The sequence below is a fragment of the Nylanderia fulva genome, unplaced genomic scaffold (genome assembly GCF_048542155.1).
Source record: "Nylanderia fulva isolate GAGA-0341 unplaced genomic scaffold, ASM4854215v1 Scaffold21, whole genome shotgun sequence".
NCBI lineage: Eukaryota > Metazoa > Arthropoda > Insecta > Hymenoptera > Formicidae > Nylanderia > Nylanderia fulva.
In genome coordinates, this window is record NW_028190275.1 from 1,252,251 (window position 1) to 1,277,312 (window position 25,062).

Sequence of the window (25,062 nt, forward strand, 5' to 3'; positions counted from 1 at the left end):
CCTTAAACTTTTATATATATTTATATATATCCAATATATATATATATATATATATATAAATATATATGTCATATTGGATACATTATCGATGTCAAAAATACATATATGATGCAGTTATCGGAGGGATACTGTTTCAATAAGCACGATGAATCATCGTGCTCTCTCATTTTCTCGTACTATTCTAAGCATGATTAATGTATTAAAAGAGTAATATTGTAATATAATTATAAAAATATATAATTTTTTTACGCTTATATCCTATTACTTGGATATCAATAAAAGATTTGTTTAAAAGTATCTTCGATTTAATAACAAAACACTCGGCATATTGCATACACTGTTGTCACTTATATATGTGTATATATATATACAAGGAGCTTTTTATTACACAGTTCAAGGGTACTTATTACACAATCCATTAGATTTTTACTTTGAATATTTTACAAGTTTATGAATAATGCAAATAAACATTTTTATTTGCATGTGACGAATCCACGCCTCCGTCCCATTGCATCGCTCGAGATGTAACTCTGATTTTTATATATATATATATATATATATATATATACATATGTAATTATTTTTTTCTCTTATATTTTCATCATTGCTTCGATAAGTCCGTTCTCTCTTGGTTCCTGTACCTATGTACGCATGGTGACTTGCGGGATAGAACTTTTCTTGAAGATCTCCATTCGCTCTCTTCAGAGTGCAAAATTCTTCCAATCGGCCTCATAGCCGTTCTCCTTTCTCATATCAATGAGTGAGGAGAATAGGAAAAAGGTGGGTGAGAAAAGTTAACTGGAAGACGCGCTACCTGCGTACGTTAAAACCTCGAGTACCGTCCGGGCCAGCAGGCATGCGAACTACATTGCTGGGATAGTTGCCATTTGTCGTGGTCGACTTTGACTGAATTCTGTTAACTTCCGGGATCACCTTTTTCTTCTGGACTCTTTTCCTCTCCCAGAATCCTTCTCCGTGCCTCTGCATATTCTTGCTCTCTCTGAAGTAATTTATTATCTTTTTATGTGTTCAATAGGATAAGTGGTAACTTAAATGAGACAATGTTGCATACCTGTTTCAAAGTTTTGATAGGTTGCTTAGGTTTATCGTCATTTAATGGCCCATCACCGCTTCCCCGTGAATCTCTAGTTGTTCTCTTCAATATCTGTACCGTGGGCTTTGGAGCTACGTACTGAGATCTGAGACCATCTTCTCCCAAAATGATCATTCTTGTATTTGTGTTATGACTAGATCTGTATCCAAAAAAAGTTATTTTATAAGTAATAATATATATATGATAGATAATAGCAAATTGCATAATAGAAATATATATATATATATATATATATATATATATTTAATAACTCTGGCAAAAAATAAAGCAAGAAGAATGTGAAAATATTTGTCGAAGCCCACCTAGAAGATTCTATTTCATCATCTACTGCGTCCAATTGAAGGGCCTCCAATCTTTTATCAAGAGTCTAAAATCAGTCATAACTTTACGTTATTTTCTTGTGTAGTATGCGATAATAAACGATTTCCAGAAATATTGGAACAATAAATTCGATTGAAAATGTATTGATTTACCAAGAAAAAAAATTATTTGTATGCAAACTCGAACTTTACACATTCCAAACAAGAATGTGTCCTTATGGTAACGCGAGCTATTATTACTACAACCCTTTGTAAAAAATAAATAAATAAAAATCTGTATACAAGGATGAAACGATAGAAGCATCTTAGCAGACGACAATTTTCTCGTCGCGTTCCAAAAAACTTTGCACACGAAGGAATTCGCGCGTGCATGCATATAGGTTAACACGAGAGTCATTCGTCGTTTAATTTGGACGAGGAAAATTCAAGCGCATCCCTTACACTGGATTCTTCTATTTGCTCCCAGCTCTCGAGAACATCGTCCATGGCTGACGTGTCGCGAGTCTCCTCACGGAAATCTTCGATTTCGCGAACCGTACGCGATCGACAGCGTGCTAGGAGGACTGGGCAGAACGGAACACCGATGTGTTAAAATTGAGAACGATGTCGGTGCTGCCTCAGGCTCATTTAAGGCCGCATTGGCGGTTCGTTAGAATCGTTTTCCGTTTCATATTTCGCGAGACACGACAGCTGTGCAATCTGCAAATTGACATTCACCCATTACGCGAATCTCCATTAATTATCGTTTAAAGATTTCGAGAGACGCGAGATATATATATATATATATTTCGATGTTGAAAATAGTTTTTACGTTACGTCATTAATTAAATAATTATATGAATGGAAACTTATGAAATAATAGGATTTGAAGAAATCTTTGCAAGTTCCTTATTAGGCAGCCAATGAACGCGACGAATGAGACTAGTGTCACGTGATACTTCACGTGAAAACGGAGTCGAAAGTTATTTGACATTTGCTTCGACTCCGCGAATTCGCATTTTCTAATGTCAAATTTGGAAGCCGCATAATGAATTGTCATTTATCATTATAGTAGATTATATTGTCACTTAGAACAATATTTCGGAGCATTCAAATATGACAGAGATAGAATGGTGAAGATACAATTTATTTATATTAAAGTATCTATGTGTTATTACTTTATCATTTTTGGAATAATTTGTCTCTTTGATCTCACAAAACACGAGCAACAAGAACGTGTGTGATTATGCTTTAATGACTTTTTATATTATAGAAAAAAACTTTGTTACAGGATCTCAAAACCTACGGAATATGGATCTGTAAAATTTGCAAGTCTAGAGGAAGCTATAGATCATCCTTTAAAACCAGTTGTAATCACTGTAAGATTTAATTTTAGTATTAGATTATATATATCTTACATAAATACATTTCCTAAATATTGTATGTCAAATATTTTTCATATAAATATAATTTTTATAATAAGAATTTTATATCTTCTTTTATATGTAGTTAATTGAGGGACGTAACTCAACTAGACGCAATGCATTACGAAGTACAAGTACCAGTTCTTCCACTGGAGTATCAACACCGACATATACACCAGTTCCTACGAATCCATTGAGCGATCCATTGCTAAGCCATCCTTCCTTGGATGGATCTGATCCTCTTACACAGTTTGCTCGAGAAGAACTTGATCCTCTTTCCAAAATGGCTGCAGATGAAGTAATATATAATCTTTTGATGCTTCTATAAATACTTGATCATTTTTACATATTTATTATTTATGTTGTAGTGGGATTATTCTAATGTTGCACAAGTTAGTAAAAAATTAAAAGATACAGCGGAAGAATTAGTTGAGCCATGGTCTGTTAGACGGTCTGCTATATTGAGTAAATACACAACTTCTGAGAAACTATCAATTGTTACTAGTTTCTTACCGGGTGGAGAAAAAGGTGTTTACTTTTTCAAGATAATTTTATTTTAATTTTATAAAAAAATAGCCTATATTATTTTATAATTAAATATACGTTCTAATTTTTAATTTAAATATATAACAGTTTTTTATCACAGTTGTAGTAAAAGTTCAGCCAAGTGGCTCGATGGTTGACAAAGTAAAAACGCGATTGGAGCAATTGGATGATTTTGAGGAAAGCCCTGTACGACAAATGTTGGACTTATCACAGCAGCAGTATACTGCGCGAATTGAGCAACTAAATAATGAACTAGTACAAGCATGGCATTCCGATCAAAGAGTAAAGGCGCTCAAAATTGCAATACAGGTTCTTATTTCGTCATTTATCGTCTATATATTATATAAAGTTTAAATTGAAGCTTAAATTAAATAAAAATATATATGAAATTAATACTAAATAATTTTTTCAGTGTGCCAAAGTATTAGTAGATACATCTGTAATGGCTTTCTATCCAAGCAAGTTTGTTCTCATCACTGATATATTGGATATCTTTGGAAAGCTTGTATATGAAAGATTGAAAGTAAAGGCTGAGTACTACAAGTAAGTATCATACAAAAGAGATTCTTGGTATTTAAAGTTGCATATATTTTATTTTTTTATTTCACATAATGTCGCACACATTATGTTATTAAATTTTGCTAATAGTAACGTTTTTTTTCTTAGGCCGGGAAGCAAAGTACCTACGAGTTTACCCGACAATTTTACGCCTGATATGGTTCCTGAGAATGCAAAGGAAACGTGTCGTAATTGGTTTTACAAGATAGCCTCTATACGCGAATTAGTGCCTCGTTTGTATGTAGAAATGGCGATAATAAAATCTTACAGTTTTCTAACAACAAGGTAAGATTCTCTTTCACTGGTAATACCGTGAAAGTTTAAACGATTCAAATAAAAATTAAACTATTAAAAACGATTATATTTTGTTTCAGCGAATTTAATACTGCTCTATTACGTATAACTCATATGATAAGAGGAATCGGAAATCCATTGATAGCGGTTTACGCGAGATGTTACTTATGTCGCGTGGGATTGGCATTGAACAAAACATCAGATTTGGAATTTGTGCGAGAAAATTTCTACGGCTTTCTTTTTACTTACCAGCAGCTATTTGGACCTGCTGTGAAGAATGAATTAACAAAGCAGAATCTCACTCTACATTCCTATTTGAATCTTTATTCACCAGCGTTGGATTGGATCGTACAAGTTTTGGTGGTAACATCGCCTGAGAGTCTCCTCGAGGAAGTTTTGTCTCGCTGTAAACAACAAGAGAATGGGTAAATATCTATTTTAAATATCTTTTATTCATTCTTAATCTCGCATTTAGTTGTCTCTATACATATGTAACTTTTTTCAGATCATTATTATTGAATACAGTATTGACTGCATTTAAACCTACGTATGTTGCCGCACGTGCTATGGACTTTGTAAATTTAATAGTAGGGAGCGAAGACGATGGTATTGAGATTAAAAGATTAAGCGAGAAATATAGCGATATATGTATATTTAATTTAAAAGATGTTAACTTTTCCTTTGAACAATTCGGTAGGATATCCTCAATATTTGCTCTATAGAAGTTTAGGAGAGTGTCTTGTACGAGAATCTCCACCAAAAGAAGACTGTCAATCAGTGCTTAATATAATATGGAAATATATAACGGATCTCACAGACCCTAACAAGTTTATGCATTGCATTGAGATTTGGATTCAATTCACTGTCATACATTTTTCTGTAAGTTTATATAATAATTGCTTTATTAAATTATTGATTATTAATAATATGTATGTATTACAGGTAAATGAGCTCAATTTATTTTTTGGTAAAATAATAGACCATCTACGGCCGAACAAAGCCTTCGAAAACTATTATCCGCAATTGCAAAATATTGTTGAGAAGATAGTTGGTCACACGCAAGATTTTGAGTCACTGCTTGCTATGGTAAAGTGTGCTCTTTTATCATTCGTTTATATTATTTGTAACTGATTAAACAACCATTTTTTAAAATATTAAATTTAGGATTTATTTTACATTTATGTTTTAGGATAATTTTTTGCCTTTAATTGACTTGTTTCACAAGGAAAGTATTAAGGTTGAAGTTTGTAAAACTGTTATAGAAGGATTGAGTGCGCAGAATGGACCCATTACAGATCCTATTATCATAAACGCTCTTATGTTTATCGCAAGAATTATGCATGATTCTGTTAGGTGCGTTACTTATTTTGTATTTTAATTTATTTTTGTAAATTTTGTTCTGATTGTTAAAATTTAATAAATCTATACAGTGCTTTGACTGTCGAAGATGAGAAACGACAGATTGGACAATTAATATGCGGCTTGGTGCAACGAGTAGATTATGGTCGTGATTTTGAGAAGCAGCTTAGCTTCTATGCGGAAGCTAGAGCGGCGTTTCCTAATCTTGACAGTGTTCATATACAACTTGTACAGGTATACATATTACTACATTATCCTCTCTATCAACAATTCTAATTTATATATTGATTGCACAGTAATTTTCTATATTTTTCTTTAGTGTGTAAATAGATTATCAGTAGATACAAGAAAGATAGTGCGTGGTCATCATACGAGGAGAACATCGGCGTTTGTGCGTGCCTGTGCTGCGTTCTGTTTCATCACTATACCATCATTAACTTTGGTCCACACGCGTCTTCAATTATATCTTTTATCTGGACAAGTCGCTCTCTTGAATCAATGTCTAGGTCAAGGTATGAGACAAGTTAATTCTTCTAATATTTAATATATTGCTTTCTTGATCTTTTATGTATGTAAATGGGCATTTTTCAGCCGATGCCTGCTTCAAAGCCGCCTTAAGTTTAGTTCCTGAAATGCCAAAGACCATCGATATCGATGGAAGGCAGAAAAGTTCGCAGCCATATTTGCTCTCATACTTGTCGAATTTTTTGTCAACATTGCTGGTAGTTCCGGTATGTACATCCATATCTTATATATGTTAATTTTATAATATAATTGAGAGATTGTTCTGTTATATTAGGACAGTCCAGAACACGGCGTCTTGTATTTGATGAGAGGTTTGCTAAACGCAGTTCAACGTTGTTTTGAAGAGAATACCTCAATTAAGCCATATTTGTATTTACGTGTACTCGATCTTCTCTCAACTGTAGCGCAGGAAACTTATCCTTATCATATTGACAAGGTAATTTTATGCTTTTGTACATATTTAAAGAGATAAGTAAATAGACGCAACATGATGATATGACATTTTAGGTTGATTCAAATGATAAATTATATGGATCAGATCAGAAATTTATTGGCGAAGTCAATAAAATTTGTTCCAAGATAGTTGAAGAAATTTTAAATCATCTAAAGTATCTTGGATCCACAGAGCAATTTGATAAACGGTCGGCTCTGGCACTTGAGCTGTTTAATTGCTTTGTTATTCGTGCAGATTTACGAGATCCTGCACTAGCAAACATGGCTGTAAATTTGTGGAATTTATCACAACGACATGGTTCGGTGGATCCTAAAGTGACAGTAAATATATATTTGCAATAATCGGGATTTCAATATTTTATGCATAATTTTGCTACCAATGCGATCTTTAATTATTTCATGACTTCTTGCTTAGATGAGAACAAAAGCTTACATGACACAGAAGAGTCATCATCGAGAATATGGGCATTTTGCTGAAATACTTAGGAAAATGTCAAGATGAGTGATATCGACAATACAATACACTTTAAATTAGCACAGTTTTCATTAGCAGTTTTTTTTTCGAAAGACAATTTATTATTGTGCAATATAAACTTTTTAGCTACCAAATCGATCAATAAAATATTAACGTCGAATAAATAATAGCAAACAAAAGCGAATGAGCTATAATTGTTAATTTAGTATTGTATCAATTAGCATTATATAGAATTTATATAATCTTTTCTAAATTATATATAAAAATAAATATTCTACAAAATATGAAACGTTTAAATAATCGACATAATTTATATTCTTACACGATGGAAATATTGCTCGGCGAATTCCAGAATAATATAAGAATACAATCTTGTCTAATTGTTGATATTTTTTTGAAACATTTTATATACATTGTGTATGTATATAATAAATATAAGAATCGTATTATTAGTTCACGTCATTTTTATATAAAGTTTTTTTTATTCTTTTAATTCATTATAAAACTAATGAATACTTTTGTACACATTGCCAACATATCGATTCTAAAGATATTTGATTTGAAAAACATAGTATATCAATAAATTTAACCTTGTTATTTTAGGACAGATCGAAGCGCGTCCAAAAATATATCAGCATGATGCTCTGTAAAAGTTAATGCAGGCCTCAATCGCACAGCTTGACTGCCACATCCACCTGCCATAATACCTAAAAACACAAATACAAATATGACATAAAATAAAACGTAGAAGATATTTTTTGCAGTTATATTTTACACGTTACAATCACACACCTTTAGTTGCAAGTTTCTTGATGATTGTATCTCGCATTTCGGAAGAGGCGCAGTCAAACGCTATGAAAGTTCCACGTCCACGCACTGCGCTAATGACACCGGAATGGTCCTTTTGTATATTTGTTAAATGCTTTAGAATATAATCACCAACGCGCGTAACTCTATCCAAAAGATTCTCCTTCTTGATGATCTCCAAGATCGCTTCGAGTAGTACCACTTTACTTGGATCGCCCATCCAAGTATTAAACACGCGATACGGTAATTTCGGCCTACCATATGCGACGCATAATTAATTGTTAATAATTTTTAATATTAATATTTCTGACATGACAAAAAATTTACTTCAAGTCATCCGAATGATAATAACCGCCTAATTGCATTTTCTTGCTGAAAGTCATCACATCTGGTGGGCTATCTAATTTGAAATGTTCGTGACACCACATTTTTCCCGTTGGTCCACCACCAGTTTGCACTTCATCAATAAGCAATGCTGCTCCGTGCTGAAATATTTCAACAAATATTTTAGCAAAATTAACACATCTTTTTTAACGCAAGCTGAGATACAATTTTGTCTCATGAGCTACACTTCACCTTTTGCGTTATGCGTTGAAGTTCCTGAAAGAATTCTGGCGACGCGTGATTGTCACCACCTTCTGATTGAATAGGTTCGATTATCACACCAGTCACTGGTACCTTCTTTTCGTTTTTGTATTTTTCAAATAATTCTTCGACCTGAAATATTTGTCAAATTTGAAAGATCTTTTCTCATGTAATATAAAACATTCACAGAGGTATTTAAAAATTGTGATTGGACCAATTACTTCCGCAAGGCAACGTTTATCTTCTTCCTTATTTTCTCGCACGTTCTCATCCAAAGGATATTTGTATTCTGGAAAAGAGGCGATCGGCCAGTCGAGAGCTGGCACGTCTATTTTGTGAATGTACTTGCTGTGAGTTGTTGAGAGACAAGCTAAGGTTCTTCCATGGAAGCTACCTATATTAAATAATTTATCGAGAAATTTATTTATTAAATAACAAGACTTGCTCTTGCATGATTGATTGATTAATTGATATATCGCACCTTTAAAGGACATGATGGAGTATCGTGGCGAACCAGGAACTTGATTCATCATACACGTTTCGATCTCTTCTTTCGTGAATGGTTTATCTTGTCTTTGTTTCTGGGCATACCAAATAAAGATGTTTTTAAAAGCATTTTCATTAGAACAAGAACCACACATCATTGTTGTAATGTTCGATAATCCGGGTGGAGCAACCTGTCGACAGTAATTAATTTGGAACAATTAAATCAAACAATTAAATATACAAAAAATAAATTAAAGCTTAAACGTTTAGATACCTCCTTTTTAAGCAGAATATTTCTTAATTTGTTAGGCCAATCTTTTCCGGGAAAGTTTCCTAATGCAGGTCTATTTGCTATCATTTTCTGAAAAGAAACATAAGTGTTAAATATTTTTTATTTTCAACGTTGTGCATGTGACGCAAGATAATTTTTATAAGATGTTCTGAGAAAATGTAATTATTGAAAGCTTATCAAGTATTGTAAAAGTGATATAGATTTATTATAAGTGGTATAAATGATTTAAATTATATTTTGTGGAAGAGCTAAATTGCACACGTATATGTATGTGAGAAAAATAATGTTTTGCAATGAAGCGGTTTTATATTACTCACTTGATTAACGGGATCGGCAAGAGCCTTCAACATTGCCGAATGATTGTATCCTAAGGGCATTGTCGAGATTTGCATATAAACGTCCAGCAACGTGTTTCCGTCTACATCTATTATGTAATTACCGGAAGAGTTCTCGTAGTCTACGAAGAATTGTACGGAAGATGCTTGCTAAAGATTTCAACATTGTAACTTATTTCGTTTCTGCTGAACATATTTATAAAAAATTACATATTATTATCAATGTATAATAAGCTATAATTCTATATATCGATATATTATCAATATTAAAATTATATATATATAAATCTCTACTCTGAATAGAAATTCAAGGCATAGCTTTAGAAGCACATTTGTAAGTTAAATTATAGGATTATATTTTATTGCTGTTAGATTAATTATGCCATACTTGTATCGTATTTAATTCTTGTAACAAGTTGCGCGATCGTGGACCTGGTATTTCCGTTTTAACCACTGGTCCTTTTGGTTCTCTCGACATTGAACTACTCAAGCATCTCTTCCACGTTATTGCAACGCCTGTACAATGATATTATATTCTTATTCTTTAACATTTACATATTCTCTTATTTTTTATATAAATGTGTATGTTCTATAAAAATGTATTTCTCCCTACATTTTTGTCTTGCCATGTCTATACACAGATTATTGGATGTTTTCATGCAGGACGACAATTTAATTTAACTCGCTGATTCGTCCAACAGCTCTGACGATTAGCTTTATTGATACCAGTTAAAAATGATTGCTTGATATATTACAGCAATTTTGCATTTTAACCCCTCGCGAATCATTATGTTACAGTGTGTGAGATACGAGCGACAATGCATAACATAAAATAAAAATAAAAAATATGTAATGATATCTCGATCATAACAAAATCTATAAATGCGAATATTTATACGAATATTTATGTATTAATATCTATTAATTTTATTACGATGAAAATATTAATCTTGATCGTTAGAAGTTTATTATTAATTAAACTTTACCATAATAATTTATTAACAATATGAATTAAAATATTAATTTTTAGATAATTCTGTTTGTTCCAGTTTTAGATTTCTAAAATTGCATATAATGCAATTTAAAATTAATATTGCAAAATTCGAGATTGACACGAAAACATCTACAAAATTAAATATTGTTTTTTGAGCAGAGAGTGCGCGCTGCTTTATAAATGAGATTTTAGATAAGATAACGATAGGTGCATCAAGATAAATGATATGCGTAAAAATGTTATGTACTAAAGATATCATGTGAAAAATATCAAAAATACAATAAGAATCAATATAATGATTCTCCCGATATATTTAATATTTTTTGTTCGTTGTTCCGCATACAAAACTTTAAAACAACAAAAAGTACCTGGAGTTAAAATTTACATAACAAATTTATAGATTTTATTATGATCCACGTAACATCCGCAATGTGTCAAACAGCATCTCCATCAGCTTCTATGATCTCTACGTCACTTTATATTAAAGTTCCATAACGGAAGGTACGAATTAAATACCGTTATTAAAGTAAATACCGTTTAACAGCTGTCGAAGCGAAGTCCGCGCATTCAGCGCACGATGACACTTGTTAAGGATCATCTCTGTTCGAGATGAGAGAATATAAGGGCTGTTCTCTGCGATGTTCTCTGGGAAAGAGATAATGTCATACTGACCACTGATATGCGCTGATAGCGTACGTCACCCAGCGCAAAGAGCTGACAATTCAGGAGAAGGGGGAAGAGATTATAGCATCAGTTTCTGCTCAGAGTGACCTGTTTTTCGTTTCTTAACTTAGAATTGCGAATTAACTAAAATATCGAGAAACGCAAGTATCGACATACTCTGTTGATTTCAAAGTAAAATGTATTTATTTACAGTAATCAGAATTTAGATATTTTTCTAATTTTGTTCTGTGCTCTTTAATTATTTCTTTGTAGATAGAAGGAACAGAAAAGGCTTACATGACATAAAAGCCATCACCGGAAATATGGATATTTTGATATGTAGGATATATGATATATTTGAGAAATGTCGAGATAAAAATAATATTGGAGCTTATCAGTAACACAGAAAATAACTCAAACACTTTTTATTGGCAGTTTTTCGGAAGACATATGATTGTACAAATTATCCGGCTACATCAAGTATCGATTAATAAAATTAATAATAGAAAGATAATATAAAGTCGCACATGAATTATAATAATTAATTGCTAACTGAGCATAATTTTATAAGCATCTTTTTTTAATTATAAAAATACTGTATATAACATTATAGTTATTGTACAAAATGTTTAGTTAATCAATGTAACAATTTATATTCTATATAATAAAATCTCAATCAATTCTAGAGTTGCCAGATAATATATATTCTTACTGCAGTTTTGTACTACCTCATAATTTTTTTAAAGTTATGTCAGCCTCGTAATGCAACTGCCATATAAAAATAATGAATATATTTTTAACTCCACATACATCGCGATACATCTCCGTAACCATTATTTAATACAAGACATCTGATTTGAAAGACATTTAATTTGGAAGACACGAATAATCGCAAAGTTTACCCTTATTTCTTTAGTACAGAACGAAGCACATCCAAAAATATATCAGCATGACGTTCTGTGAAAGTTAACGCAGGCCTCAGTCGTATAGCTTGGTTACCACAACCACCTACCTGAATACCTAACAAGAATACGGAAAACTTGAATAAAACTTGCGTGATATTCTTAGAATTTACATTTACAATACCACCTTACCTTTGACTGTAAGTCTCTTGATGATGGTGTCTCGCATTTCAGGCGAAGCACAATTAAACGCTATAAAAGTTCCACGTCCACGCATCGCGTTAATTATACTAGAGTGCTCCTTTTGTATATCCATCAAATTTTTCAATATATAATTGCCAACGCGCGTGACCCTATCCAAGAGATTCTCCTTCTTGATGATCTCCAAGATCGCTTCGAGCAGTATCAATTTACTCGGATCACCCATCCAAGTATTGAACACACGATACGATTGTTTCGGTCTGCAGAAAAAGAGTTAGCGGGCAATTAATCGTTAATGGTCTTTAATACGTTATCGTTTTTGCCATAAAAAATGTTTACTTGAAATGCTCCGAGTGATAATAACCGCCTAATTGCATTTTCTTGCTAAAAGTCACCACGTCTGGTGAGGTATCTAAATTGAAATGCTCGTGACACCACATTTTTCCCGTTGGCCCGCCACCAGTTTGCACTTCATCGATAAGCAACGCTGCTCCATGCTAGTGATATTTTAATGCAAGATCATAACATCCTTCTTAATGCAAGCTAAGATATGACTACCTTGTATAAGCTGCACTTTACCTTTCGTGTTATGCGTTGAAGCTCCTGGAAAAATTCCGGCGATGCATGGTTGTCACCGCCTTCTGATTGAATTGGTTCGATTATCACACCAGCTACAGGTACCTTCTTTCTGTTCTTGTACTCTTCGAATAATTCTTCTATCTGAAATGTCCGAGGTTTAAACATTTTCTCTTACATATGATAAACTCACAGAGATGCTTAAGAATTCTGATTGAACCTCTGCAAGGCAACGTTTATCTTCCCTCTCATTTTCTTGGACGTTATCTTCTAAAGGATATTTGTACTCTGGAAAAGAGGCGATAGGCCAGTCGAAAGCTGGTATATCAATTTTGTGAATATATTTGCTGTGAGTCGTCGAAAGACAACCTATGGTTCTTCCATGAAAACCACCTATCGATATCAAATTTTTATTTCGTAACAAATATTTATAATTAGATCAAGATTTGCGTTTGCTCGAATTAATATATCGTACCTTTAAACGACATAATAGAGTATCGCGGCGAACCAGGAATTTGATTGATCATGCACGATTCTATCTCGTCTTTTGTGAATGGTTTTCCTTGTCTTTGTTTCTCAGCGTACCAGATAAAGATGCTTTTAAAAGCATTTTCATTAGAACAAGAACCGCACATCATTGTTGTGAGATGCGATAATCCAGGTGGAGCAACCTGTTCAGAATAATTTCGATTCAAGCAGCGCGATGGGAGATAAGTTATAATTAAAATAGATCTTTATTAGATACCTCCTTGTTGAGCAGAATATTTTGTAATCTTTTAGGCCAATCTTTACCCGGAAAAACACCTAATGCAGGTCGGTTTGCTATAATTTTCTGAAAAGAAATATAACTGTCAAATATTTTTCATATAGCTTGAATATCCTGTATGCAATGCGAAATAATTAATACATATATTTTAAAAAATATTATTCTTGAAAGATATTCGAAGAAATCTAGATTATTCAAGGAAGCTTATCAAGTTCTGCAAGCTATGCATTTAAGATTTAAGTGATGTATCCTGTAAAAGAGATTAACATGCAAATTGTATATGTGGCAAAAATCCAGTGCTCCGCACCAAAGCGGCTTTATATCACTCACTTGATTAACGGGATCGGCAAGAGCCTCCAACATTGCCGGATGATTGTACCCTAGAGGCATTGACGAGATTTGCATATAAACGTCCAGCAACACGTTCCCGTCAACATCCATTATATAATTACCGGAGGATTTTTCGTAGTCTGCGAAGAATTGTACGGAAGATGCTTGCTGAAGTCACAGATGTTAACAACATTGTAACGCGTCTCGTCTTTAGCGCACACATTTATGAAAAATTACGCCCTATTTTCAATATTGTACGTATGCTTTTCAATTTTACATGTTGACACACATTTAAGTTAATATATGAATCACTGTTGAATCCAAATTCAAAACGAATTGTTAGAAGGCTAGTCGTAAATTTAATATACATAAATTACATGAGCTGTAGGTTTTTTATTAAGTCAAGTCAGCATCTGGGACCTACTTGTATCGCATTCAATTCTTGAAACAAGCTTCGCGATCGAGGACCCGGTATTTCCGAAGTAATTACCGGCCCTTCTGGTTCCCTCGACACTGAACCGGTTAAGCATCTACTCCACGTTGTTGCAACACCTGTACAATGATAATATTATATCTTTATATTTAGGCATGTATATTCTTATCTCTCTATAAATGTCTATATATCTGCAGAAATAAATTTTTCTCTCCACTTTTGGATCTTATATTAGTGTGAATTGGAAAATATTTATACAAAAAAGCAACTTAACTGTAGCTAATTCATTCAACAGATGTTTAGTTTCATTGATGTCAATTAAGAATGTCTAATATATCATAATCATTTTAAACCATTTGTGAGTTCAATGGTATGAGATACAGGATCCGGGCGAATAAAATGAACTATGAATGAATAGAAAAAAGTAAATCGTAATTCTTGCAATATCAAATAAATAAAATATTGAAATAAATTTTAAATATCAAAATTATATTTAAAGAACAGATTCCGTATGTTCAACGAAAAAATCGATTACAAGATCGATATTTTCGAATTACAAAAGAGAAAAAAATATGATTGCCAAGTATTTCTATCAGAATACATTGTGTATTTCTGTATCAAGCAAATGTCAATATATTCATATTCAGAACATGTTTACCTTATTTATATATTCACATTATATATATATTGAACAAGATATTCTGTAGCAACATTCTTCGTGCAAAATTATCTGAGAAAATAAAGCATACAAACTTATTTTTATTCATTTTATTTATATTTCGCTGATTAATTTGTTGAAAATTCAAAATAGCTCGTTCAATATTCGTATATGTATTTATATGAATATTTGCACATCAATATTTATTAATTCTATTATCGAGATTATAATATGAATATTTATCATTAATTAAGTTTTGTTGTAATAATCTATAAATTCATAAAACATTTTTCGATGAAACACATTGTGAAAACCAATTTAAAATTAACATTGCGATATTTGATATCAACACGACAATATATTTAGAAGAGTAAACGTTTTTTAGCTGATTGTAAGCATCATATTTAAAATTTTAGATAAGATAACAGAAATGTCGAAATTTAATGATACGTGTAAAAGATATATTGTTAACTCAATACTCTGATTAAAGATGAAGGAATGACTATGAGAGAAATTAATTCTGTCGATACTATTTATTATTTTTGGATCGTGCTTTTACACAGCTGTAGAGCTTAAAATCTGCTAGGCAGCTGAGCAGTTAGAGCCGGAACAAATTTATCGATTTTGTCGTGGACCATGCAGCATCCGACAGAGCGGCATATCCCGATCGGTTCTCGTAGAGAAAGCACGTATGTGAATTTATACAAACATTTACAAGAAAAATTGAACTGATAAATACCGTTTAGCTGTTGCCGAAGTAAGGCTCGCGCACTCAGCGCACCGTGACACTTGTTAACGATCATCTTTGCCCGAAATAGGAGCACGGATACGAGGGCTGCTCTTCACAACGTCGTCACTGCGGAAGGGATGGTACCGTACTGGCCGCTGATACGTGCTGATATCAAGTGAAAAGAGAGAGTCGAGAATTCCGTTGAGGGCGCGAGTTACGCACCAAGTGCCACTTCTACTTGGAAAGAGACTTTTTTATGCTATCGTTGGCAGAATTTGGGGTTTATTAGAATGCCAAATGTCACAGAAATTCCTCGCGATACTTTATTTTAAAAAAATAGATTTTTAAATGACAGATCTTCAACAGTACGTAAAAAATAAAAAATATCGAGCTCTCTTCGCCAGAGAGACTTAATTGCAAAATTAGTTGCTGATTAATGTGAGATAGCAAATTGTCGTCCTGCTTACACAACTGTTTGTCTGTCTATCTGTCCGTCTGTTAAATCACCAAAAAAATACCGTTTCGCTTCGTGTCAGGAATAGTACTGCATTTTCGATTCCATTCGTGGCGTGGTCACAAGATTCGGTGAAAGTGAAAGTACAATTTTGGACTCTTTTTTCCTTATTGGACATTATCATTTTTTGTAACGAGCTAATATATTTCCGATAATATTTTTTTTTATTTTTCTTATTTATATATATTTCTCGATATTATTTGTCTATATTTTTTATGTTATATTTACAACATATTATTTTAAAATTTAATGAGCAAATTAAGGCTTTATTATATTTTTTGACAGATATCAGCTGATTTTCTGTAAAAAAATTTTCAAAAAAAAAAAATAAAATTTAGCACATCAATTAATTTATATAATCTATAACGTTCAAATAATTCTTCTAGGTAATATCTTGAAAATAATTTATATGTATAGTATAATTTACATTTATGATCGGAAAGGCATCAATTTACATATATTTGTGAGATAATAGCAATGTAAAATTATGCAATATTATATAATTCATGCAAATGCTTCTAAATGAAGAGTAGTTCCAAATTGCATTTTGAATATTTAGTTTCCTATTCAGGATATTCCTTTAAGATCAATCATAAAGGATGGAATGTCCAGGTATTATAGAGCCTCCCATGTCAAGATGTACCCATTAAAGGAGGGGAGGAGGATTATTGTTGACGCAATAATCCTCACGACAATCGGGATACCATAAGTGACGTTCGTGTAAATGTAACTTACATTCGTGTGCACGTACGTCTCTGTCAAATCGAGAAGAGCCGAAACTTAAATTACGAGATTCGAGAACGTTTCATCATAATAAATAATTCGCATCATAATAAATCATTCACTGCAGGATGGATAGTTAGGGAAACAGAAAGACCAACTACCAGAGCGAATTAAATATTATATGTGCATACGTCTATTCCATACTGGTCGCATTACAAGTATGATCTCGAAAAAATAAGGAGATCGAATTATTACGATCGAAGACGCGAAAGGGTACTTCGCTTCCCATTCGGGATAATCCTTTAAGATAAATCTTAAAGGATTTTCCCTCCAGGTACTAAGCCGCCCCGCCACGTCAAGATGTATCCTCGGAGGGATTATTTTATTATACAATTTTATAATATATACGACCACATAAGATGGTAGAATTCAAAGATCAAAATCACGAAATGTCGTAATATTGCAATTGTTGATTTAATAATAAATTTATGCTCGCATTTTGTCAAGACTTATATTATCTGATAAAAGATTTTTTATTCCAAGCATTATTAAAGAAATAATTATTATCCAAAAAAAAATCGAAAATCGAAAATTCTTTCTAAAAAAAGAAACAGATTTTTTAATGACAGATATTCAACAGTTCGTAAAAGTTTGAAGGTAAAAAAAAAATATTGAGCTCTCTTCGTCAGAGAGTTGCTGATTAATGCGAGATCAAATTGTCGTTTTTGCTTACACAATTATCTGTCTGTCTATTAAATCACTAAAAAAATACCGTTTTGCTTCGTATCAGGAATAGTACTGCATTTTCAGCGATTCCATTCGTGGCGTGGTCACGAGATTCGGTGAAAGTGAAAGTACAATTTCGGGCTCTTTTTCTTCATTGAGCATTACCATTGAAATGTGTAAAAAACTAATCATCTCCGATAATAAATTTTTTATTTTTCTTATTTATATGTATTTCGTTATTATTTACGTTTTATCTATATTTTTGTATGATTATAATTACTTATTTTATAATTAAGATAATGCAAAATAATTAATTTAATGTTGAAAAATTCTTTTATATCATATACATTATACAATATATAATATTTATACAAGAATCATTGTAAAATTTGAGCAATTAATCCTTTTTCTTTCAACTGTTACAATAATATACATACATTTATATATACATACATATAAGCATGTATATATACTCTTGTGTACGTATTATTATTAATAAATACAGTTGAAAGTGCCATAATGTTGCAGTGCACTTGACCTCATTACAGATGACAGGAGGCAAATAATTGATTATACGATCGCCTGTCGTCTCGAGACGGAGAGTATAAATAAATCGGACAGGTTTTCGGCAAAAGCACCGGATCGATCTGGTCGTCAATCGGGGGAGATATCTTACTCGGCCTAAGAAAATCCTTTTTTTCGAGTCTCGTTTTGTGAGGAAAAAAATACTATTTTCTCGATCATACGCACCCGGACGAATGAACCCTAATAGCATACCATATCCGAAAGACATTCTAAGAATATCCAGAAGATATTCGAACATCCTCAGGATGTACTCTGAACGTCTTTGGAATATGTGTTAGGGAACTCGATTGATTTTCCAGTTTCCGCACGGAGATTCGTCCCCACTATAATGCGGGCCCACATACATCCGACTTACTTGGAAACCACGCCTCGAGACCTTTTGCCCACAAGGTAGAGAGGTGGCCGTATTTTTGGGCAGCTCGGGCCGCTGCGCGACGCACGCGCGTATTGTCACTCGCGCGAACGCACTCGAGTGGGCCCGTTCGATCTCTCGACCGCGGAATCGTCTCTTCCCGGGTGACATCCGCGAACGAGAACGCTCTTTCGGAGCGACCGAACTTCGTCCACCCTCGATCATCAGGCTGAGCACGTGCACTCAAGTAGGGTGAGTATAATTGCTTTACGGTATACACTTTGTGCGCATCGTCATTCGTTATTCCGTTAATGCGCTCCGGAGCGACGAAATAGATGTCGAGAGTGCGACCTATCGTAGATATATCTGGGTCAATGTCGCATATTAACGCTCAAAACCTGTGGAAAAATTCAGATTTCCTTACCGATAATTATGTTGATCTTCAGTTGCAATAAGTCCCGATCAAAACAATCATGCAAATCGAGATATACAATTTTTAATTAATTATCACGTTTGAATCTTTTATTTTTAGACAAATTCTTTTGTTCTGCCTTCTTGCGATTCTTGATAAAACAAAGGAAACTTTAATCTCATTTTTCCTTTCTCTTTCTGTTTTTTTTTCTTACCTTGCAATTTTCGTGAGGCTGGTATTTTGAAACCGGTGGAACCGGTGAAACGATAATTTCGATTTTTGACCATTATACGATTAGGTCACCGATTCGAGATTAATTTTTTGTATTACTAACATCTGACACGATGATGTGATGCGCGATTTATTTTTCGATTATCAAAGTACTGTTAAGTGTCCATTGTTCGGCAGTTCTTGATTCATTGCCTATTGTCGTCTCACAAAATACCTTTCGTCCGTGTTTCTTTGAGACTTATCATGAAATCAATATGCGTTTTCATATCAAATTCTCCTCCGTATCCCTCTCTTTCTCTCTCTATTAGCCTAATAAAATGTATACTTATTTGAAGGAAGCGAGGCTTTTATAAATATTTATTCCCGAGTTTATCGTCCGATAGAATAGACTGTACTTAAATGATCGTTAATTTATGACTGCAACTTTCGAATCGGGCGATTGACCTGACATACGAAGAGAATACGAGGAGATTCACGTGTATTATTAACACGCCGATAACTTATGCGCTCGTACTTGCGCGGCTTATTAGCTTATCTTTACATTTCTTTTTCGCTCGCTTGACATATTTATGAATCGAGATAATATAAGACAGTCAATAAAAACGTCCGCTAGGTCTGGCCGAAATATACAAGTTCGGTAACGAGGGATCTTACATATATAGTTGGGATATAATTCAGCGGATAGCCCGAAAGCTATAATATACAATTCTTATCTCACAATTCCAAAAAAGTCTAACGGAAGAGAATTCGTTACTAGACGTCCTACATAAATCCGTAAAAATAATTCGCTGTAACGGCATGTTTGCGCACTTATATCACATATGTATATACTCGTGTATATATTTAACGCAAGATTTTTGAATAGACTCGCGAGTCCCTTCTTTGCGGTCATTCACTCCACGAAAGAATTTTAGCACGTTATTCCGACTTGGGTGTCTCTTCCAAAAGTCAAAGCTCCATTTACCTCGGATTTTACGATCGCGATTAGTATCGTTTTCTTCTAAATCCGCCTACGGCATTTATGCGGCAAATGGTCCTCGATTTACGTTGGAGAAATTCCGACGATGAAGATCGCGGGGAACGACAAGAAGATCGCAGGAAGAAGTAAAGAACATTGTTGTCAAAACTAAACGGTCTCGGCGTTATTAGTGTCAGATTTATGCCTCCGATCGTCACCTTGCGACGTCGTTTTGAATTCCATTATCCTCGCCTATTCAGACGTAAATTTCTCGAGACGACCCTTCTTTTCCCGAGGCGAATCGCTCGTTTCGTTCTCCTTCGTTTATCATTGCGCTTTAATAGAATCGAGATAAAAGCTTCGCTCTCGGCGAAGGTTAACCGGCTATGCGGTTTACATTTAGTAAATTTTTCGTTTTATTTGGATCACGAAACGAACATGTGTCCCATTGTGACTTGCAAGAATCCTGTTGCTGCGGATCCACTTTCGACCTGTTTAAACCTACCTGTCTGAGCAGCGGCACAGATTTCGTTATACGATAAAAAGACCTGAGGGACTCGAGACGGAGAGAGAAAATCTATGTATGTATAATGAATCGAGGGTTCGTAAAGTAACGTGATAATTAATGCTATATCAATCATACGCCATACGCATTGATTATTCACACACAGTTATTTCGTCGGATCCGAAAAAATTGTAAATCAAGCACCGTTAGTTTCTTTTTCAACCGAGTTTTGCATCTGCCGTGAATTTATGAAGCTACAATACCATTTGTTAAAATTACGATCCACGAATTCGACTTGTAATCAGAAACTGATTGAGAATACGGTATTCTCAATGATTCATATTAAAGTCTTCGCCTAATGGAGGCCATCTCTTTCAAGTCGTCAGTACATATCTGTCGCGTGCTAATCAGCTGTCAATGACACGTGTGCGCATGAATGTCAACGAATTCTCGTTCAGCCCGATGCGTTAATGGACATGTTAAGAATCGATCGACAACATCGATGAATTTTAATGTACAACCGATCAAAGAATGGATACCAAAAGTTTATTTAAAAATTGATGAGAGCTCTGCAAGATTGTACTAAAAGGACATGTGAAACGTCCTTGGCGCCGATCCTAATCCATGCTATACGTGTACCGCTTAATAATTATTAAAATGACACAAGTGTCGACGACACGTATACTTGTCATTATTGTCGTGTAACAACACAATACGCGTTGCCTCGCTTTCTTACGCAAGAATTGGCTCCTACCAGCTGATTCAAGGACGTTCACCGTAATTTTCTCGCCCCCGTCTTCCGAAACCGGAACTCGTTATTAGAGTTTTAAATATATATGCCTAGTATAAACCTGAAATATAGTCTTCTCGTGTTTCTTAAGTGCTCCTGAAAATTTTCCTCGATAAGGAAGAGTGCGAGGCTTTATAATTCATCGAGTTAATTCAATAATTAATATTGCATTATTTTGTTCGCTTCGTAATGAAGACAGCGTGAAGAAAAGTTCTCCGAATAATTTTTTAAATTACATGCTATAACTCTAAATATATATATATATAATATATAAATAAAGAAAATTGCTTAGAAAATGTGTATTATTAACGAGCAAGAAATTTTACTAATCATTGTAATATTTGTGGTTTTCAGGAAAAGATGATTACCAGGCATCGAAAAAACGATATGCTGTTCGTGATATTATATCTCTTCATGCAAGTAAGATCGTTTTCCTTACAATAATTATACGAACAAAATTAAAATTATAACAGACTGTCCATTTTCTTTATCACAAATGTCCGTGTAATAACGAATTCAGACACTTTACGGACTTCCGCGCTCTCACATAAATTTTTGCCAATGGCAACGAAAGTCCGACTCGTTTTTCGATACATATATACCCGTTCGATAGCCTCGCACAGTTCTCCAATTTCACAACACTTTCCCGCGGACGCGCCCTTCATACTTTACACGCGAGTAAAAGTAAACTCGAGGCCGCCCATTTAATGATGTTGTACGCGAAAGAAAGTTATCGAAGAAAGGTGCAAAGTACACGACAATTTCATTCTCTTACGCAACCTTTTTTTTGTTCCCTTCCCTCTTTTAATCTTCTACCATTTGCGTGATTTAAAAAGGTGCCCGATGCGATCCACGGGCATGGAAGATTAATGGATCCGCCCTCGCGAAACGCAATGTGGAGGTTCGGCTATCCAAATCCCGTTAATTACAATGATAACGAGCTTTTTTGCGGAGGATACGCAGGTTCGTTTGCACAAATTCGTCTATACGGGATTACCAGAGAACCCTCCTTAATTTACCATAACTTGCCGTAACTTTACGACAACTAAATTAATTTATTATAACTTGCTGCACAATATTGAACGATATTAATGATAACTGTTTTGTAGTCCATTGGGAACAGAACAAGGGCAAGTGTGGAGTGTGCGGTGATGCCTACCATTTAAGCCAACCGCGTCCGCACGAAGCCGGCGGCGAGTTTGCTAAAGGGATCATCGTCAGGCATTACACTGTTGGCCAAGTAATGTAATCTGCTAACTTCTGACATTTTCGTGCATGCGATACGTTAAAGAGAAATCATTATTATATCTTACAAACTGACATTATTACATCTTACAACTGACATCATTAGTTTCTGCGCACACTTGTATCAATACGTAAGAAAAGACAAATTTCTAAAAAAAATTCTAATAACGCAGGTTTAAAATGACGCAATTTGTGTAGGAAATTGATGTGGAAGTCGAGCTTACGGCCAATCATTATGGAAGATTCGAGATGTATCTCTGCCCTAACGACGATCCATCACGCGAGGCGACTCAAGAATGTTTCGACTCGTAAGACTTTCGCGCTTATATGTTTCAGTATAATTACTCGTTCGAAACTAATAAATTTTAATTGCAGCTATCCCTTGTACGTATCCGGGACGCAAGACGTTCAATTCGAGATTCCACGCGAGACTGGAAAAAAGGACATTATCAAATACTCGGTGACGTTACCGCCGTATTTGACGTGTTCGCAATGCGTCGTTCAATGGAATTATTTAACCGGTTAATTTGACATTACATTCCTTTTTTCGCGTCGCGACTTTGTTTCTCACTTCGTCTATTATTTCATAGGTAATATGTGGGGCACGTGCGAAAATGGCACGGAAGCGGTCGGATGCGGAAGACCGGAAACGTTCCGCAATTGTGCCGACGTAAGGATTCTCACCAGCACCGGTGGTATACCGCCGCAATTTTTGTATCAAAATACTATTTTCCAATTATATTCCATAGCTCCGAAATACACGAGTGCCCCGCTAGCTCGGCCACTTAGGTGAGAATCGATATATTAAGAATTGATTCGCGTTCGTGCGGCATTTATGCATGTCGGATACTTGACGATTTCAGGGTTCAAGTGTGCGAACCAACCCCGGCTTATCAATACAGGCAAAATATGAGCAATTGGTGTCAAGTGAATTGTATACGTATCCCGTCAAATTGCCCGTCGGATGTCTGTCGTTGTCTGTGAGTATTTAAATTGATCAATGTGTGTATATATAAGCTTAAGTAATAAATTACAATTGATCTGAAATCGTATTAAGCAATCAAAGTCGTTACATGTGATTTATTGGATAATTCTTACGATGCATTCAATTTTTTCTAATTCTTATTTGTCAATATATCTATTTGCAGAAACACGTGCGACGCTATTGGAGATATTGCTTACAAACCCGGTGCTGATCAGTATTGTCTTAGACGTTGCATGCGCTATCCATCGGATTGCCCGATTGATCGTTGCAACTGTTATTGAAACTATATTGTAAACCGTAACCGCGGTATTGACATCCCACATGTAACGCTAAATGTGAGATGTGAATACGCACAACTGCGCCGAATAGAGATTAAAAAATATCCAATTACATAATTCTATATTTCGATATAACACCTTTATTTCGATATAATTTTATGAAACAAATTTTCTTACGAGACAATTTTTCTTACCTTTTCGTAGACGTTCTTTTTCTGGAAACTTGAAAACAAATAGTTTCTACGAGCGTGTTAATTATAAAATACAAAGAAATAAATGATAAGCTTATTCGGAAACGTGAGAGAGGTAACAGGTGAGTGATAAGAAGCTGCGTAATGGCACTATGATATTTAATATTAAGACATTCTCTATTGACAGCTTAAAATTCTTTTTTTTTTACGCGTATATCACATATTATATACGTAACCATCAACGCACCTCCGCGATCTTATGCATGATATATTATTAATTAGTATGCAACTATGTTTTAACGAAATGGTTTTACCAATTTTTTAATTTGCGCTTCCAATCGCCATATAATAACTCATAATAATGAATCATATCAATTAGAAAACGTATACGTTCGTACGTTTTCGTAGCAATGTTATGTATATGTATATATATATATATATATATTTATATATATATATATTTATATATATTATAGAGATCTCACTATAATTAACACTTTACAAAACTATATACACTAAAGCCTTCTCTTTTATCGTTTACAACGCTATAGTAACATTTGTTTCTTTCCTCCTTCATCTCTCTTCATTTACAACATGTACTTTATATACATATATACATATACATATATATATACATATATATACATACATATATATATATACATATATACATATATATATATATATATTTATATCGTTTCTTCAGACGCGCCGTATAATAATCGTCACCAAAGTGCGTAATATTAGCGCGTCAAGTCAAAA

The 25,062-nt window shown here is 33.9% G+C and overlaps 5 protein-coding genes across 6 annotated transcripts; 2 read left to right on the forward strand and 3 right to left on the reverse strand.

Moving 5' to 3' along the window:
• Positions 1-326: 326 nt before the first annotated feature.
• On the reverse strand, positions 327-2,246 carry LOC114939781 (SUZ RNA-binding domain-containing). Its single transcript, XM_029314194.2, is given in 5 exon segments — positions 327-936; positions 938-1,000; positions 1,073-1,253; positions 1,417-1,481; positions 1,876-2,246. Coding segments are annotated over 5 exon segments (480 nt in total). The 5' UTR covers positions 1,921-2,246; the 3' UTR covers positions 327-810.
• Positions 2,245-7,999, forward strand: LOC114939777 (VPS35 endosomal protein-sorting factor-like). The gene is made up of 18 exons (XM_085482660.1): positions 2,245-2,546; positions 2,705-2,792; positions 2,923-3,135; positions 3,206-3,365; positions 3,484-3,692; positions 3,796-3,926; positions 4,050-4,226; positions 4,316-4,660; positions 4,741-4,841; positions 4,933-5,114; positions 5,178-5,321; positions 5,425-5,588; positions 5,666-5,828; positions 5,914-6,106; positions 6,186-6,325; positions 6,394-6,555; positions 6,627-6,893; positions 6,988-7,999. The coding sequence occupies exons 1-18, from the start codon at positions 2,530-2,532 to the stop codon at positions 7,072-7,074; spliced, it is 2,943 nt and encodes a 980-aa protein (XP_085338786.1). The 5' UTR covers positions 2,245-2,529; the 3' UTR covers positions 7,075-7,999.
• On the reverse strand, positions 2,779-11,236 carry LOC146723286 (4-aminobutyrate aminotransferase, mitochondrial-like). 2 transcript variants are annotated; one of them, XR_014924654.1, is made up of 12 exons: positions 11,081-11,236; positions 9,941-10,068; positions 9,535-9,702; positions 9,200-9,286; positions 8,921-9,116; positions 8,661-8,833; positions 8,431-8,571; positions 8,182-8,339; positions 7,840-8,108; positions 7,638-7,754; positions 4,485-4,639; positions 2,779-3,124 (listed from the first exon to the last, which is right to left on the reverse strand). XR_014924654.1 is itself a non-coding variant. In XM_085482668.1 (10 exons), the coding sequence occupies exons 1-10, from the start codon at positions 11,142-11,144 to the stop codon at positions 7,642-7,644; spliced, it is 1,497 nt and encodes a 498-aa protein (XP_085338794.1). In that variant the 5' UTR covers positions 11,145-11,233; the 3' UTR covers positions 5,178-7,641. The 2 variants fall into 2 exon arrangements, 1 of the variants encoding a protein (XP_085338794.1); XM_085482668.1 differs by lacking the exons at positions 2,779-3,124; positions 4,485-4,639 and having other exon boundaries at positions 5,178-7,754; positions 11,081-11,233.
• A 383-nt stretch (positions 11,237-11,619) lies between these two features.
• LOC146723287 (4-aminobutyrate aminotransferase, mitochondrial-like) lies at positions 11,620-16,042 on the reverse strand. The gene is made up of 10 exons (XM_085482667.1): positions 15,815-16,042; positions 14,409-14,536; positions 13,985-14,152; positions 13,634-13,720; positions 13,364-13,559; positions 13,109-13,281; positions 12,892-13,032; positions 12,652-12,809; positions 12,304-12,572; positions 11,620-12,229 (listed from the first exon to the last, which is right to left on the reverse strand). The coding sequence occupies exons 1-10, from the start codon at positions 15,876-15,878 to the stop codon at positions 12,114-12,116; spliced, it is 1,500 nt and encodes a 499-aa protein (XP_085338793.1). The 5' UTR covers positions 15,879-16,042; the 3' UTR covers positions 11,620-12,113.
• A 2,737-nt stretch (positions 16,043-18,779) lies between these two features.
• Positions 18,780-24,226, forward strand: LOC146723288 (uncharacterized). The gene is made up of 9 exons (XM_085482669.1): positions 18,780-18,952; positions 21,956-22,021; positions 22,438-22,564; positions 22,711-22,841; positions 23,045-23,154; positions 23,222-23,367; positions 23,437-23,635; positions 23,710-23,826; positions 23,995-24,226. Exons 2-9 carry the CDS (start codon positions 21,962-21,964, stop codon positions 24,110-24,112), a joined length of 1,008 nt encoding a protein of 335 aa, XP_085338795.1. The 5' UTR covers positions 18,780-18,952; positions 21,956-21,961; the 3' UTR covers positions 24,113-24,226.
• The last annotated feature ends 836 nt before the right edge of the window (positions 24,227-25,062 follow it).

Excerpts from the sequence above, each read along its gene's own strand:
- LOC114939777 (XM_085482660.1), top strand. Across the intron at positions 4,661-4,740 it reads TGTAAACAACAAGAGAATGG|ATCATTATTATTGAATACAG; the intron begins GTAAATATCTAT and ends AACTTTTTTCAG. Across the intron at positions 5,829-5,913 it reads TTCATATACAACTTGTACAG|TGTGTAAATAGATTATCAGT; the intron begins GTATACATATTA and ends ATTTTTCTTTAG.
- LOC146723286 (XM_085482668.1), bottom strand. The coding sequence starts at position 11,144 with ATGATCCTTAACAAGTGTCATCGTGCGCTGAATGCGCGGACTTCGCTT. Across the intron at positions 9,703-9,940 it reads AAGAATTAAATACGATACAA|CAAGCATCTTCCGTACAATT; the intron begins GTATGGCATAAT and ends TGAAATCTTTAG. Across the intron at positions 9,287-9,534 it reads TTGCCGATCCCGTTAATCAA|AAAATGATAGCAAATAGACC; the intron begins GTGAGTAATATA and ends GTTTCTTTTCAG.
- LOC146723287 (XM_085482667.1), bottom strand. The coding sequence starts at position 15,878 with ATGATCGTTAACAAGTGTCACGGTGCGCTGAGTGCGCGAGCCTTACTT. Across the intron at positions 13,560-13,633 it reads ATATTCTGCTCAACAAGGAG|GTTGCTCCACCTGGATTATC; the intron begins GTATCTAATAAA and ends TATTCTGAACAG. Across the intron at positions 13,033-13,108 it reads ATAAACGTTGCCTTGCAGAG|ATAGAAGAATTATTCGAAGA; the intron begins GTTCAATCAGAA and ends CGGACATTTCAG.
- LOC146723288 (XM_085482669.1), top strand. The coding sequence starts at position 21,962 with ATGATTACCAGGCATCGAAAAAACGATATGCTGTTCGTGATATTATAT. Across the intron at positions 22,022-22,437 it reads TATTATATCTCTTCATGCAA|GTGCCCGATGCGATCCACGG; the intron begins GTAAGATCGTTT and ends TGATTTAAAAAG. Across the intron at positions 23,368-23,436 it reads TCAATGGAATTATTTAACCG|GTAATATGTGGGGCACGTGC; the intron begins GTTAATTTGACA and ends ATTATTTCATAG.